The sequence below is a fragment of the Myotis lucifugus genome, unplaced genomic scaffold, assembly GCF_000147115.1.
Source record: "Myotis lucifugus unplaced genomic scaffold, Myoluc2.0 scaffold_60, whole genome shotgun sequence".
Classification (NCBI taxonomy): domain Eukaryota; kingdom Metazoa; phylum Chordata; class Mammalia; order Chiroptera; family Vespertilionidae; genus Myotis; species Myotis lucifugus.
In genome coordinates, this window is record NW_005871108.1 from 5,750,864 (window position 1) to 5,766,846 (window position 15,983).

At 50.9% G+C, this 15,983-nt stretch overlaps 1 protein-coding gene across 10 annotated transcripts in view; it reads left to right on the plus strand.

Annotated features, from left to right (window-relative positions):
• The window catches only part of EPB41L1 (erythrocyte membrane protein band 4.1 like 1), a 118,791-nt gene that overhangs the window by 44,406 nt on the left and 58,402 nt on the right, over window positions 1-15,983 (plus strand). For 7 of the 10 annotated variants that reach the window (XM_023754442.1, XM_023754447.1, XM_023754450.1 and 4 more), the window contains exon 1: window positions 4,946-4,969. The exons of 2 other annotated variants lie outside the window; for them this stretch is intronic. In XM_023754442.1, the coding sequence (XP_023610210.1) occupies window positions 4,951-4,969 (19 nt within the window). In that variant the 5' untranslated portion in view covers window positions 4,946-4,950. Of the gene's footprint in view, window positions 1-30; window positions 96-4,945; window positions 4,970-15,983 lie in introns of those variants that run through there. One more of the 10 variants, XM_023754445.1, reaches the window with a different exon arrangement.

The window sequence follows — 15,983 nt, forward strand, 5'->3', positions numbered from 1 at the left end:
AACCCCTTTGTGGGTATTATGTCCTCCTAGGAGCTCTGAGATGTGGTTCTGATGTTATCCCCGTTCTACAGAGGTGGGAACTGAGGCTCAGAGAGGTTAGTGCTTTGGCCAAGGGCACACAGCTCCTGTACTATTAATGAACCTCCCCCATCCCTGCCTCTAGTGCCCTCCCCCGAGGTAAATGTTGCACTCAGGAGCTTCAACACCACCATAGTAGATATGGAAAAGTGTAGCTTTGTCGTCATTCCACGCACAGTATGACCTAATGCAGGAGTGCGTGGTTCCCACGCTCTGGGTTGGCAGGTCCCTGGGGATTGCAATGCTCCCTGGAGGGGACTGAGGAGAGGATGTAGGGGCCGCTGGAGGGAGAGGTCCCGACCAGCTGGGTGTTACACCTGTCCACCCTGCCTGCTCCCTTCAGAGCAGCTGCCCGAAGGGCCTTCCAGAGAGTGTCAAGGACTAGTGAGAGTAGCCTTGCCTGGCAGAACTTCCCAGGCTCGTGGGTCATGCTGCTCTGGAAAGTTTGGCTCTGGTAGCTTCCTCCGGAGGCTGGCCCAGCTCTCTGCTGCCTGGGGCTGCAGCTCAGCCCACCCAGGCCTTACAGCCCTCTGGGGCCAAAACCAAATGCCCTGCAGCTCTCTTGCCCTGGAATACCCTCTTCTCAAGATCTTGCCTTTGTCCCAGCTCCATTTAGGCAGCCCCTCCTCCTGGAAGCCTTTTCTGAGCCCCATGGGCTGGGTTAGGACATATTGCGTGGAAGCCTGTGTGATCAAAAGAAATATAATGTGCCCTTTACATGCGAGCCACTTATGTAATTCAAACATTTCTAGGAGCCACATGAGGAGAAGCAAAAAGAAACATATAACATTATTCTAATGATGTATTTAATCCAATACATCCAAAATACAAAAAATATTAATGAGATACATTACATTTCTTTCATTAAATATTTAAAATCTAGTGTGTGATTTGTACTTACAGCTCATCTCAATTTGCAAGTACCACATTTAAGTGCTCAGTAACCACTTGTTATTAGTGGCTACCATCGTGGGCAGCACAGTTCTAGAGTCAGGGAGAAGAGCTCAGGGTTTGGCATCAGGTAGACATGGCCTGCCATTTATTGGCTGGGTGAACTTTGGGATGGCGTTAAACCCTCTGTTACTTCACCTGTGAAAGGAGTAAATAATTTCGATGCTGGAGAATTGTTGTAAGGATTAAACAAATGACTGTGTCTGGTGCCAGAATAAGTACTCAGAAAATGATGGTGCTTCCTCTTACAGGAGCCTCTGGTTTATAGGCCATGCTCCCCAACTGGACTGATTGTGAATACAAGGGTGGAGGCTACCCAAATTCTCTCTCCTTCCTCAGTGCCCATGTCCAGTGTGAACGTCACTACTTGCTGAATGAAAGATTAAATCCTTGGGCTAAGAGTGCTTGCCACTCCCCCTGCCCACCCAGGAATCAAGGGACCCCTGGTGACTGGGAGTCAAAGACCACTCAATGACTGCATGGGGTGACCTTGGCAGAGACCACTGACTACATGGGGTGACCTTGGCTAGTCTCTCATTCCAAAGATAAAAGGGGGGTGGAAGAGGCAATGCATGAAGTGTTTGGTTTAGTCTCTGCTCCACCGGTAGCCTTGGGGGGCTGTGGCTCACACTATGTGCTTTGCCTTTCCAGCCAATGGACTGAATCATTTCCATCCTTTTTCTGGCTTTCCTCTATCCTGACACTTTTGTACCATCAAGAATTTCTCCTACATTCTAGGCAGACCAGAGAGGGATAAGGGATCCTGCCTTCATTTGCTGACCTCCCCATCACAGCAACCCCCTGACAGAAGTAGGGCAGGGAGAATTTCTCCCATTTTATAGGTGAGAAAACTGAGTCTCAGAGAGGCCAAACAATCTGCCCAAGTAACACAGAAAGAGATGATAGAGCCAGGGCCGGAAGCAGAATTCAGAACTAACAGACCCGAAGAGACCCTCTTCGTTAGGAGAGGTGAGGGGTTCCTCTTCCTTCTTGCATTTGTCCATGGCGGCTTTCATGAGATAGGGCCCTGGGCTGGGTCCTGTTTCTGTGCCTGTTTCCCTGCCTATGGAATGAAAGCAGCCAAGTAACTGGGGTAATGATTTTAACTGATGCGCATAGGGTCGTGTGTTCTTCAGAGAGTGCCCCCAGCTCCCTCCCTCTCCCCAACCAGATTTCTCTAGAAAAAGTTATTGTAGGGTAAAGTGGAAAGTAGCTGGTCCAGAAAGCCCGTGTTCCAGTGCGGTGTAACCTTGGACAAGTCACTCACCACTCTGGGCCTCAGCCGACCTGTTTATAAAATGAGGGGTGATCGATCTCATAAGATGTGAAGATTGCCATGAACATACTTTACATACTAGAAAGTGCTAGAGAAATGTTAGTCAATAATTAATAATAATAATAATAATAAAAAAGAAATAATGATAATAGAAGCAACCTAATTTTTCTGTGTGGTCCCTCTATCCCGAAGTAAAATGGGCTCTTTGGGTATTAATCCAGAATGATGTCTGGGAACGTCCTGCCTTGGTCTTTGGAATGTAGCCTGGATTTGTCTGGGAAAGTGAGAGGCTCTATCCAGCTGAGGAGGGTGGGAAAGTGGCCCTGCCCCAGGGGAGGAGGGGGAGGGCTCCTGCTGGGGGGAAGGAAGGGAAGGGGGTGGGTCCAAGGAAGGAGAGTTGATGGAGGAAGAACCAAGGGCTTTGGCCAACCAGCTCTGTCCTGCCCACAGGAGCCCAGAGTTGGGAATGCCAGCAAGCAGAGGAAGCTGAGTCAATGTGGAATAAAAATTCTTGAAGGCAGGCGGTCAAGAATCTCTTAGCAAATGTGCATATGAAACAATCCGTTCATCTGGTGTAACTCCTGGGTTTTCTGATCCTTTCACTCATTCATATGAATAAATGTAGAGTGAACTGAAATGTAGAGTGAATAGAGCACCCGCAGTGGCAGCGTGGCTTGCCCAAGGCCACGCCCCTGCGGGCTGGGGGAGTTCCTGGGAAGAACTGAATTTGAGAGTCTGGGGAGTGCAAAGTGCAAAGCACAGGAGGAAATCTGTGAGGAAGTTTGCCCAGCAGGACTCTGCTGTTCCTGTGAATTGGCCCGGGGCTGACTTTGCCATCTTCCTGTCTCCTGTCCGGAGGGAGGGCTTGTTCTCTGAGACTGGGGAGGAGCTGGCTTCCTTCTGCTCTGCCCACTCCTGAGCCTAGTGGGCAGCAGGGAGAGTGAAGGGACCGGAAACTGTCTTGGGAACATCTGGAGGAGTTCATTGTGTATAAGTTGGAGAAGGGAAGGCTTGGTTCATGGGTGGGGAGAAGGGACACAGTTGCTGTCTTGGGTTCTCTGAGGGGTGCTGAGGAGAGGGCCTAGCCTGGTTTTGTGGAGGCCTTAGTGTTGGCACCAGGACCGAGGGTGGAATGTCACCATGATGGAGCAGCCACCTTGGGAGGGAGTAGTGAGGGGAGGAGTTACCTGCCCTGGAGTATGGGAGTAGAGATGGATTCTGTTGAGGTTGACACGGAGGGAACTGCAGCATGGAGGACAGAGGGCTCAGCTCACATTTCCCCAGCGTTGGACATCTGTGGTCTCCAGGTGGTGGATTCTGTGGTGCCTAGAACTATAGCTGGCACTAATAGGTACTCAGGAATTATTTGAAGAATTCAAAGAATAAATGTATATGCCAGGGGGTGGGGATGGTTAGGGAGTAGGGGTCATGTGGGCTACAAATGCGGACCCATGGGCAGAAACTTTTAAAGATCATGCTGTGGGTTATGTACCATCTTCTCCGGGCCCTCCTGTAGAGAACTGGGGCCCCTAGAGATTGGTACATCCAGCCCTTTCTTTCATTGTTTGCAAATTGAGGAGAGCAACTTGCCCAAAGGAACCCAGGCCCTCTTGCCTCCCAGGGTCCTCTGCTGTTTGAGGTCCTGGCCTGTTGATTGACAGAAGTGGGGGTGCAGTGTCTGGGACCTGCTTTTTGAGTTAGCGCTGCTGGAGGGGAGGAACGGGGCTTCACTTGGTTTTGAGCCATGACCTCGGTGCCCCAGGCCCCTTGGCTCCTACCACCTGCCCGGAGCCTGTGTGCACACCCAGCATGTGCTCACACACGTCTGTACCCGGGCCCAGTCCCCCCTTATGGTCACTGTCACCGAAGCACATATGGATAAATGTACACGTACACACACTCAGACACACAGGATCCCAGGAGACATTTGCACATGCCTCCTCCCTCATAGGGGTGGAGCCCTGAGTCCCGGGGAGACTGCCCTGCTGTGCTGCCTGGGCGGAGAGGGTATCTGGCTAGGTGGGCTGGGAGGCCCACTGAGACTGAGTCACCCCTTCTGAGTCAGGGGCCCTCCCCCTCCCTCTAACCTTCCCCCTCCGCTCTCCTTCTCTCTGTCTGCGGAGCCCCTAAGAGGGCTTGGCCCAGCTGGGAGGGTTGAGGCGGGCCTGGGCGGGTGTGGGGACAGCGGAGACCCAAGCGTTGGCTTCCGATGCAAGGTCCCGCAGAGGTCCGACTGCAGCTCTGGCATCCGCGGAAGGAGGTGGCCCGGGAGCCTGAGCGATAGAAAGGGAGAGGGAGAGGGAGAGGGAGAGGGAGAGGGAGCCGGCGAGAGGAGGCGGAGGCAGGGGCAGGGCGGCCCGAGGGAGCAGGCAGGCGCGCAGCGGCGCTCCTCGGCTGGGCTCGGAGGCCGGGCGGGGGCGGGGGTGGCCGCGCGTTGGGCGCCAGGCCCGGGGCTGTGGGCACAGTGCCCAGCCCCCGGCGCACGCTGAGCCGCCGCCACCGCTGCTGCAGTCGGCATCCATCAGCGGGCGGGGGTGTCACGGAACTGGCTGCTCCGAAGAGCCCGCCGCGTCTCTCGCGCGGCTCCGTCCCAAGGCCTGCCACCCGCGGAGCCGAGAGGGCGCCCCGCACCCAGCCTGCCCGAGATGGGACTCCCAGGCTCAGGTAGGCACCTGGGGGAGGTCAGGTAGAAGGGGGTGGGGGTGGCTCGGCACTTGTAGGCCCAGACTCCACTGTAGGGGGAGGACTGGGGGCGAGACGGAGAGGAACTGAGTTTTCGGCCGCTGGCCCCCTGGCCAGATTGGGGTGGTCCTGGCTGTTCCCGCCGCCCAGCTCTGCAGCCTCCCTGGAGAGGGAGCGGGGTGGTGGTGAGCTGGTGCTTGCTGTAGGGATCGAAGGTTGCCGCTCCCCCACCCGCCACCCCACCTACACCCCACTCTGTTTTCAAGACTTCTGCCCCCTCTATGGAGGTCGTGGGCTCTGGCGCGCTCTCCAGCCGCTTCCGATGCTGCATGACTGTCTGGGCTTGGCTGGAGGCTGGGATGCAGGGGAGCTCCTGCCCTTGCCCTCACCCCCTGGGTACAGACATTTCCCCACTCCAGGCTCACTTCCCATCCCACCCCTCTTCCAAGTCCCCCAAAGCTTGGGGTGAGCCTTAGCCCCAGAATCTCTGCGGTTCTGGCTTAGTATTGTTTTGGCAGCTGTTGCCCCACTGATTAGAGGGAGAGGACTTGCTGGTCCCAGTTGTGTCTGGCACCTTCACGCTTGGGGATGTCCAGGGGTTCAAGAGGCTCGGGTCTTGAGGATAGACTGGGGGTGGGGGCGATGGGGTGGATGACTACCTCCACTGGGGTACTTACTGGAAGCTGAGGGCACTGCCTGGCAGAGCTATGGCCCAGGGTGGTCCATGCGGACCTTGAGGGGCTAGACAAGGACTAGGAAGGAGTTCTGAGGGTGCAGTCTCCCTCCGCTGCCGGCATGGTCCTTGCTTTCACCCTGGAGCTCTGAGGATGCATTGGTGGGAGAGAAACACTGCCATGTGTTCCAGAAGTGAGCCTGCCTTCACTTCTGGATCTGCCCAGCATCTCCTCTGCACCCAAAGGTGGGAGTATAAGAGGGCTGGATTTAGGACCTCTGTGGGGCCATGTGGGTCCTGCTGCCCCACCTCCATTAGGAGTCTTCCAGAATCAGCCGCAGTTGGGCCAGATTGAAGGCTGGGGACTGTGATGGTGCCCTCAGGAGCTCCTGGAAGACTCAGTGCCGCCTGTCCTGGGTCAGGGTGTGGAGAATAGAGGCTGTGTACCGCCTGTCCATCCATTCCTCCAGATGGAGCCTGCAGCAGAGGCAGCCCGTGCCAGCCTCCTCTCTCAGCCACCGTGGCCCAGGAGGCTGCCAGCTCCATACAGGGATGGAGCTGGCTTCTGCTGGCTAGCCTGAGGTCATGCTGCCCAGTGACACCATGGGAGATATTTGTGGTCCCTTGAGGGGCACCTGAAAGCAGTCCTGCAGGAGATCAGTGCAAGGGGCATTGTTCCTATTGAAACCCTTCCTGGGTCACATGGCAGTTTCCTGGGCCCAGCTCCGTAAGCTTCATGGGGGATTTGCTTCCACAGAACAGTGTTGATCCTGTAGGCCTCACTTGATAAATACTGCAAGGTTGAATGAGGCCTAGAGGAAGAGTGACTTGTCCAAGGTCATATAGCAACTGAGTGGGAAAGCCAGCACTAATGTACCAGGTCTTACTATCTCTTGGTTTGGGGTTCTTGCAGCCCAAATGCCTGCTTCCCTGTTGTTGTGGCTGTCCCATACCCAGGACATACCCAGGCGGGGCCTTTAGGTGGGACCTTACATTGGCCTCCCCCAGACCAGCCCTTGTTCACAAAATGTGAGGAGGAGAGGCCAGGCTGCCTCTCAGATAATGGGCAAGGGCTGAGGCAATGGGTAGCTGGCTGCACTGGGCTCTCCTGGGAATGTACAGGGTTGAGAGGACCCTGGGTGCCCAGGGATGTTCTGGGCCTGAGCCTCTGGGGCAGTGGAGAGGGTCTCAGGTGGGAAGTGCGTCTGTGTTAGCTTCAGCATGGACATCACTGTGGGCCTCTCTGGGCTTGTGTGTCCCCATTATTAAAAGGGGATACTCATCTGTGTCGGGAATAATGACTATAAAATCAGAGTGAAGGCATTTATTGAGCATTTACTGTGTACCATTCAGTGTAATAAGTGTTTTGCATCATCTCACAGCAACCTTGTCAGGTGGATGCTATTATTATCCACTTTTTACAGATGGAAACTGAGGTTCAGAGAGATTGTGTCACTTGCTTGAGGTTACACAGCTGGAAAGGGTGGGGTTGTGTGAGTCCAGAGCCCCTCTCTCTGCCATGATATTACACTTGGGGCAGTATCTGGAATACCAGGTGGGTGTCCAGCAGAGCCAGATGACTGATATGCCAGGGTTGGTCCAGGTGCAGACGTCTGTGTGTTGGGTCTGTGAGGCAGGGGTGGTTCTGTGGCCTGAGTGCTCCGGGAGTCCTGAGGGGTAGGGGCACAGAGGTACCAGCTAGAGGCCTGAGAGAGGGGTGGGCCTTGACCTTTGCTTCCTGGCGAGGATCTCCTAGAAGTAGGGATGCGCTGGATCTCCTGCTACCATTGGCCATCAGGGAAGACCTGCTGGCCCTGACACTCGCCCCTTGGTAGGGCTCCAATGACCAGGAAACAGAAAGGTGGAAACAGAAAGGGCATCAGCTAGTACTGTGTAGGGGAGGCCATGTAGGGAGGGGACCTGAGCCTGGGCGGATGGCCTGGGAGTGAGCAGGCTGGTACCACTTCCTTTGTGAGTGGGAGGCTTGTGAAGACTAGTAACAGCCAGCATTTATTGAGCACTTATTACATGCCAGGTGCTGGTTTAAGGGCTTACCTGTATAACTCATATAGGCTTCACAAAACCCTGTGAGATAGGAATTCTTCATTTCACATTTTACAGATTGAGGGGACTGAGGCTTAGCAAGGGGAAGACAGTGGCTCAAGGTCACACAGTTAAGTCTCAGGGAAGCCAGGATCCAAATCCAGACAGTGTGGGTCAGAGCCATGTTCCTGAAGGGACTTATGGTCTCATCGGGAGCCACAGACAGGACACAGGAAAGGGAACGGGTGAGTTATGGCATATGCTAAGCAGGGGTTTCTATTTTGGTGATCAGAGAAGGCTTCTGGGCACCAAAGACCAAGTGGAATTTTGATCGTTTGCGGGGGGAGGGCATCCATCCTCCCAAGTCAGAGGGGAAGGAAATCGGGATGCCTTTGAAGAAGAGCAGATGTCTGGTGTGCGTGGAGCAGATGGCGCAGGGGGCTGGGGGTGCTGGGAGGTGACTCAGAAAGTCAGCTTGTGTTTGGGTCTTTTGGCAAAGCTCTGAGATCCACCAGATCTAGTCAAGGCTCCGCTGTGTGCTCGCCGCGTGGCCTTGGGCACGTCACTTAGCTGGTCTGCGCCTCAGTTTCCTCATCTGTAACGTGTGGATGAACACACCTGTCTCATCGAGCCCACGTTTGGTGGTTGTTCTGTAGAGGACCTAGTGCAGTGCTGGCACCTCACAGGGACTCAGTAAACATCACTTCTCTCCGCCCTCCGCCTCTCTTAAATGTCAGGCTAAGGTGTTTCCACTTGACAGGGAGCCTGGAGGCTTTGGGAATCTTTGCAGGTGTTTGGTCTGCATAAGCATGTACTGGGGCATGGCAGGTCTGTGCTTGGGAAGGTCCCTTTGGCAACTGTAAGAACCTCTAGGAGGGTGCGGACTGTGGTCTTGCAGGAAAGAACTAGCCCTGTGGTCTTGGAGGGCTGGTGTGAGTAGAAGGTTGAAACCACAGCAAGATGTCTGTCCCCTCAGGTGGTGTGTGGCTCAGCTGCTTGGGGCAAGGGGAGGTTTGGGGTAGGGGAGGCCGCCAGTGCCATGACTTGAGTTTGAGGCTCGTGAGTTTAAGATGAAGAACTTGTCTTCCTTCAGTCATTCTAAGGTTTTGCAGCATCTTCTTTGTGTATCTGCCTTTTTTCTCCCCTTTGAATAATAATCTTTGGATGAATCCCCATCAGAGCTCCCTCTATAATAGCAGCAAATTGGGACTAAGTGCCTGACAATAGGAAGATGATTGAGAACGTTTTGGAACATCCAGTGGATCAAATAATATGCAGCCATGAACAGCCACAGAAATACTTATCTTGCAGCATATGGAGCTGTGCCCTGAAGCTCGTTTGCATCATCCTTTATTCATTTCATTTCACATGTGACAGAGGTGGGAGAGGGGTTAGATCCTTCCTGTGCAGGAAGAGATTCAGGCTAGGCTCTAATCTCTCTGAGGGCATGGGGTCATATTTTACTCATTGTTGTATCCTCAGCGTGTAGCTCAGTGATTTGGTGAAAGAATTGTCTGAGTGAATGATGCAGATGGGAAGTGACTTGTCCAAGGTAATGGGAATGATTAGACCCAGAACCTGAGTCTCCTCGTCCTTACTTGCCACATTCTTCTCACTCACCACTCGGTATCCGTGAGGGGAGCAGGGTGGAGAGGCTCCCAGCAAGGACTTGGGATGCACACAGACTTGGGCTCAACTCTAGTTTCTGTCCTTACTAGAGGTGAGATGTTGGCAAATCAATTCATCTTTTTTTTAATTTTTAAATATATTTTATTGATTTTTTACAGAGAGGAAGGGAGAGGGATAGAGAGTTAGAAACATTGATGAGAGAGACACATCGATCAGCTGCCTCCTGCACACCTTCTACTGGGGATGTGCCCACAACCAAGGTACATGCCCTTGACCAGAATCGAACCTGGGACCTTTCAGTCCGCAGGCCGATGCTCTATCCACTGAGCCAAATGGTTAGGGCTCATCTTTAAGAAAAAAAAAATATATATATATATATATTTATTGATTTCAGAGAGGAAAAGAGAGGGAGAGAGAGAAAGAAACATCAATGATCGGAGAGAATCATCGATTGGCTGCCTCCTGCACACCCCACACTGGGGATCAAGCCCACAACCCAGGCATATGCCCGGAACCGGGAATCGAACCATGACCTCCTAGTTCATAGGTTGACACTTAACCACTGAGCCACACCGGCCGGGCCAATTCATCTTTTTAAGCCTCAGTTTCTCCATCTGTAATATGGATAGTCCAAGTACCTCCTTCTAGGATTATCATCAAGACTAAATGACTTAAGGCATATAAGGCTCCTAGTATGGTAACTAGCACATTGTATAACACCCATGAATGTTAGCTGTGATGATATAATAATGTGGAAATATTTCTATACAATTAATGTTAAATTAAAAAAAACATACTATTATGAGATTAAAGTGGAGTAAAATTAGGTATGCCCATAGATAGATTATACTTACAGGCACAAATGGAGTTAGAGCAGGTACTATGGGAAGTAAATAAGACTGACCAAAATAAATATTTTTAAATATTATATTTATTTTTTCTTAGTTTTAATTACAAAAGAAATATGTGAAAAATCCTAATAATTCAGCAGTGTATTCTTTTTTTTTTATTGATGTTTTTACAGAGAGGAAGGGAGAGGGATAGAGAGTTAGAAACATCGATCAGCTGCCTCCTGCACACCCCCAACTGGGGATGTGCCCGAAACCAAGGTACATGCCCTTGACCAGAATCGAACCTGGGACCTTTCAGTCCGCAGGCTGACGCTCTATCCACTGAGCCAAACCGGTTAGGGCCAGAAGTGTATTCTATCCTTGGCTCTCCAACCAAAATCCTTCCTTCTAGCAGTAGCCAATAACAGAATATTTCCTATGCCTACATAAGCATACGCACCAGAATGGGACCATAAATTACATTATTGTTTTACAACTTGCATCTTTTTCATTTAATGATGTCTTGACATCTTTCCATGTCATTATATATAAAATTTTTTTTAAAAATATATTTTATTGATTTTTTACAGAGAGGAAGGGAGAGGGATAGAGAGATAGAAACATCAATGAGAGAGAAACATCGATCAGCTGCCTATTGCACACTCCCTACTGGGAATGCGCCCGCAACCAAGGTACATGCCCCTGACCGGAATCGAACCTGGGACCCTTGATTCCGCAGGCTGACGCTCTATCCACTGAGCCAAACCGGTTAGGGCCATTATATATAAAATTTATCTCAAAAATATTCACGATAGGTATGTGCTACTTTTGTAATTAATGGAATGGGTAAGTCCTCATTAACTTGGACATTTAAAGTTGCTTCCAATTTTACTGTAGTCTAAATAAAGCTGACAATGAATTTTTATAGTGTTTAAACAATTAAAGGAGGTCAAATGAGAGAAAGAGTCATAGGCTGTGAGGGGTGCCCAGAGGGTCTGCTGCTTCTCCCGGCTCCTTTCCCTCCTCTCCTCCCTTCTCCGCAGAGCCTGAGGGGGCAAGGACATGGAGGGCCAGTGTGTGGGAGGGGCCCTATCTGTCACCCTCCAAGGGTGGGGATGTTCAAGGCAAACCCCTCTTTCACTCACCCAGTATGGAGCTCACCTATGAAGTTTTCAGATTCTCTTGGGACATTATAAGTGGCTGCCTGGACCCTGCTGCTGCTTATACCCCGAGTGTCCTTTGGGCAAGTTTTTTATCTTCTCTGGACCTCACTGTGTTCATCTGAATGGTCGAGACAGGCTCACTGGTGGGAGCCATCGCTGCTCTACTGCAAACATGGTGCCAGGGTGAGCTCCTTGTGCAGTCTCTCGTTTAATTCTCACTAAATGCCACTGAGGTGTGGAAGGTGTTACCCTCAGCTTAAAAGCTCAAATTGGCTCTCAGAGAGGTTAAGCAACTTGGCCCAAGGTCCCCAAGCCAGTGGAAACAGGATTCAAACTGGTCCAAAGCCCGTGTTCGTCACTGCTGTTCTGTGCTTCCTCTCACTAACTGCTGATCAGTGAGGTCCACGCAAGATGATTATTCTAAAAGGATCCTTTAAATTGTCAAGCGCCTTGCATGTGGGAGGGGTTGATACTGCTGTTATTATTTCTATATCCAGAGCAACAGTAGCTTTGGTTACATGGTTGACAGCAAGTTGGAGGTAGCAGGATTGAGGGGAAAGAGCATGGGACCATGAGCCAGCCCACCCGGGTCCTAGTCCTGGCTTTATCTGATCTGACTAGCTGTGTGACCTTGGCCAGCCAAGCCGGCCCGAGGAGTAAGCCCACCTACCCTGTGTGGCCCTTGAGCAGCTCCAGTGAGACAAAGCCTGGAAGAGAACCAGCTCATCGCCCGCTCTCAGAGGATGCCAGTTACAGGACGGTCTCTATCTGCTTCTGCAGTCAGTGTGGCCCAAGAGGGAGGCATTTCTCCTTGCTGATGCTGTTACTCTGCAGTTCTGGGCATGTCACATGGTTCCCGGCCCACAACTGCACATCAGTTTGTGGCTCCGTGATGGCACATGAAACCTTTGGGCAGGAAGCCAGTGCTAACCGGTGGCAGCCTCTTCACATTGCTTGGTTTTATTTAATGTGGTGCCCAAGGGTACCACAAGCCTCTGACAGATTGCCATCTCTCCTTTGTCTCTTGGGAGCTGAGCAGCAGTAAGAACCACTGTGGCCCAGCTCCCATTTCAGCCCCTCTGCATCCTTCAGGAACTCCCAAGACTGGCTGGGAGGGTGGTACAGAGCCCCAGAGGCAGCTCTCTCACCCTGCACCCCTCCTCCCTCATTGCAGGCAGTCATTTCATTCACATCCACCCGGAGATTGTCACTCCAGGAAGTGAATGTTCCATCCTGGGGAAATCCCAATGGAAGAGCATCATCTCCAGAGAGAAAGAATAAGTCTTAACAGTCTCTCTCCCTCTCCCTCTCCCGCTCCCTCTCCCTCTCCCTCTCCCTCTCCCTCTCCCTCTCCCTCTCCCTCTCCCTCTCCCTCTCCCGCTCCCTCTCCCTCTCCCTCTCCCTCTCCCTCTCCCTCTCCCTCTCTCTCTCTTTTCTGACTCCCAAAGTAATACATGTTCATAGAAAAATTTTAAAACACAGAGAACCCCCTAAAAAGAAAAGTTAATTCAGTAATTCCTTCTCCAAGGGAATGCTATTCTTAATATTTCATTCTTTAGACTTAGTACTGAAATGAGAATATCTAACATTTCTTGAGCACTAAGTGGGTTTTGGCATGTGCCAAGTGCTTTACAGGCATGATCTGATTCGATTTTCACAGCACACCTGTGAGGTTGGCAGATTATCATTAGGATTGTACAGATGAAGATACAGGCACAGAGAGGCAAAGAGACTTGATTGAGCTCTCCTTGTTTCCCATTTTATCCTTAACCAGGAGAATATATTGCTTCTTCCCGGTTTCTCTTTCCCTCCCTCTCTGTTATAATTAGTGTTAGGAGGTATATCTGTCAGATTCTGAGGGAAAATAGAATTCCATTTTGGTATACATATCAGATGCTTCAACTGAGTTAATTGGTAGTAAAGGTGTGGGCAGGGTTAAGGGAACCCACAGGGGTACCTTCAAACTAACAGTTACAGAAGCGGTTACAGTGACAGAAGCTGCTACCTCCCCTTGGCCTGAATGAGCAGAGAGAGGGGGCCGTGTTCACAGAATCCAGTGATGGTTGGGCCTGTGCAAGGAACTGTCACAGAGGGGCTCAGCCACTGCCAGAACCACAGGGTGGGAAATTGGGACGATGTACCCCAGCCTCTCTCTCCTTCCACCCTCTGACCTCCTGCTAGCACCTCCCATTGGCCAACCAGAAGTCTGTAGACAAGGAAGCTCAGACAGTCCTAGAGGTCAGCCTCCTGCTTCTTGGAGTGGGGCATGGATCTAGGGCCACAAACGGAGACTAATGGCCCAGGAAGCATGGTTCTAGGGGATGGAGGAGATGTGTCCCCTGACTTCCCAAAAGAATGAACAGATATCTCGTAACTGTGATTATCGAAACATCATTGAAAACAGAGGAATTACACTTTCTGCCTCGCATTCTCTTGGTGTTTTTTTGTCTCCCACACCCGGTCCATTTCTCCCTCTCTTTACCCTCCTTCCTACCATTAGTTTCTACCTGGTTCAGAATTCCCAGAAATGCCTGGGCGAATGTTGTTAGTGTCTGTGATTTAGAAGAGACAGCCTTACTGGCTAGGGAGTAATTGTTCACGACCGTGGACGCATATGGCTGTATGTGCCCCAGTGTTGTTCCATTGTGATGCATATGCATGCATATGTTCTGGTACACATATTGTAAACATCTGTAACACGCTCTCCCTGTACTTAGCTTTAGCTTTCGTATTTCAAAGTGCTTTTCTGCTCTGTAACCTCCTTTATCTGCATGGCCCTTCTCTGTGGTGGGAGGACAGGGGCCCTTATCCCTGTCTGACAAATGAGGAAACATGCTCAGAAAGGGGAAGTGACCTGCCCAAGGCCTCTCAGATGGGAAGTGGCAGAACTGAAACAAAGCTTCCCTTTTAATCTTGGGAGTTTTTCCATAGCCAACCTCACCCCGGGCAGAAATTAGTACAGGACAGAAGCCTCTGCAGCTGCTGAAATGCCATGCCGTGAGGTGGACTCGGGAGTCCGAGAGACTTGGCTCAGCCTCATGTCCTTGGGCAGATTGGTCCGCCTCTCTGGGCCCGGGTGTCCTCATCAATAAAGTACGGGTGATGATATCAGGAGTTTGGATGGAGAAGTCAGGTGCTTAAGAGCTGATAAGTCATCAGGACAGGCTGGCTGGCTGGTGCCCAGAAAGACTCCCACGGTGAATGCAGCCCCCATCGCTGGTCCTCAGTTGAGAAGACTTGGAACTTGCCTTGTTGGTATTCCATCCACCCATTACCCCTGTGTTTGCCCATTTGTCCATCTACCCATCCATCTGACACTGCCATTCACTAGCTGTAGATCTTGGGCAAGTTACTTAATTGCTCAGTTTCTTCTTTTGTGAAATGGAGATAATGAGAGCATCTATTGTAGGTTCTTATAAAAATTAAATGAGTACTTGATGTAAAGGGCTTAGATCAGTGCCTGGCAAATAGGAAACTATAGATATGTTAGCTTTGTTGTTGTTTATCGAAAACAGCACTAAGCTCCGGACGTAATGGTGAATGAGATTAATAAAGTTTTGTCTTTATGGAGTTTATATTCCAGAGGAGGAATAGAAACAAATAAGTAAATCAATCAATAAATTTAAGTTTTGTTTGTGATAGTTACTATGGGAAATTCAGCATATTTGCTAAATGGGTACAGAGTTTCTGCTTGGGGTGATGAAAAATTTTGGAAATAGATAGTGGTGATTGTTATACAACATTGTGAACGTAATTAAAAACCGAGTTATACTTAAAAATGGTTAAAGTGGCAAAAAGAACCTAAAACAAAATGTCAGCATGCTGTAACCCAAAAAACTAGGGGGAGGGATCCACTTTAGACAGAGTGGTCAAGGGGTACATAGACTGAGATCTGAAGGGTAAGAGCTGCCATGACCAAGATACAGGGGACACACCCACTGTCTATACCAAGGTACCATTTAAGGGCAAAACCCCACAGCAGAGGCAAGCTTGGTGTGGTTGAGGAGCAGATGGAAAGCCAGTATGGCAGGCTCACAGTGATGGTATGGGCAGCAGTGGAAGCTGATGCAGGGGCCATATGTAGCCTTGATAAAGAGTTTGTGTTTTCTTTTGATGGGAAGTCATTGGAGGTTTTAAAGAGGGCATCCAATTGGAGTTTTGAAAAGGTCCTTGTGGCTCCTCTGTGGAGAATAAACCCTAGGAAGGCCCAAGTGGCTACAGGAAGTCCATAGGGGAGGCTGGGGAAGCCATGCAGGATGAGTTAGAGTAGCTTGCACCTGAGCAGTGGCTGTGGGAATAAAGAAAAAGACAAATCCAAGTTCCTGGACTCAGGGATGCTGACTCATGCTAACCCAGGTTGGAGGGCCTGATGTATAAATCTGTCGATTCATTTTAATGAGTGGCACAACAGCAGGCCAAGTGGATATTGCCTTGGCTGGGCTAGGACGCCCTCTCCCAGAAGGCCACCCAGATGGAAAGCCACAGTGTGGGAAGGCTGCTTAGTGCCCCTGGAGGAGGACCAGCAGGTGGTTGCAATGTTGAAGAGCATTAGATGCTGACAGCCTGCAAGTCTGGCCCCAGACCCACCAAATGAGCTTCCTGGGCCTCACTGGGCTCCACTCTCCAGACAGGGCTGGTGTAGGCACCGTCAGCATTTA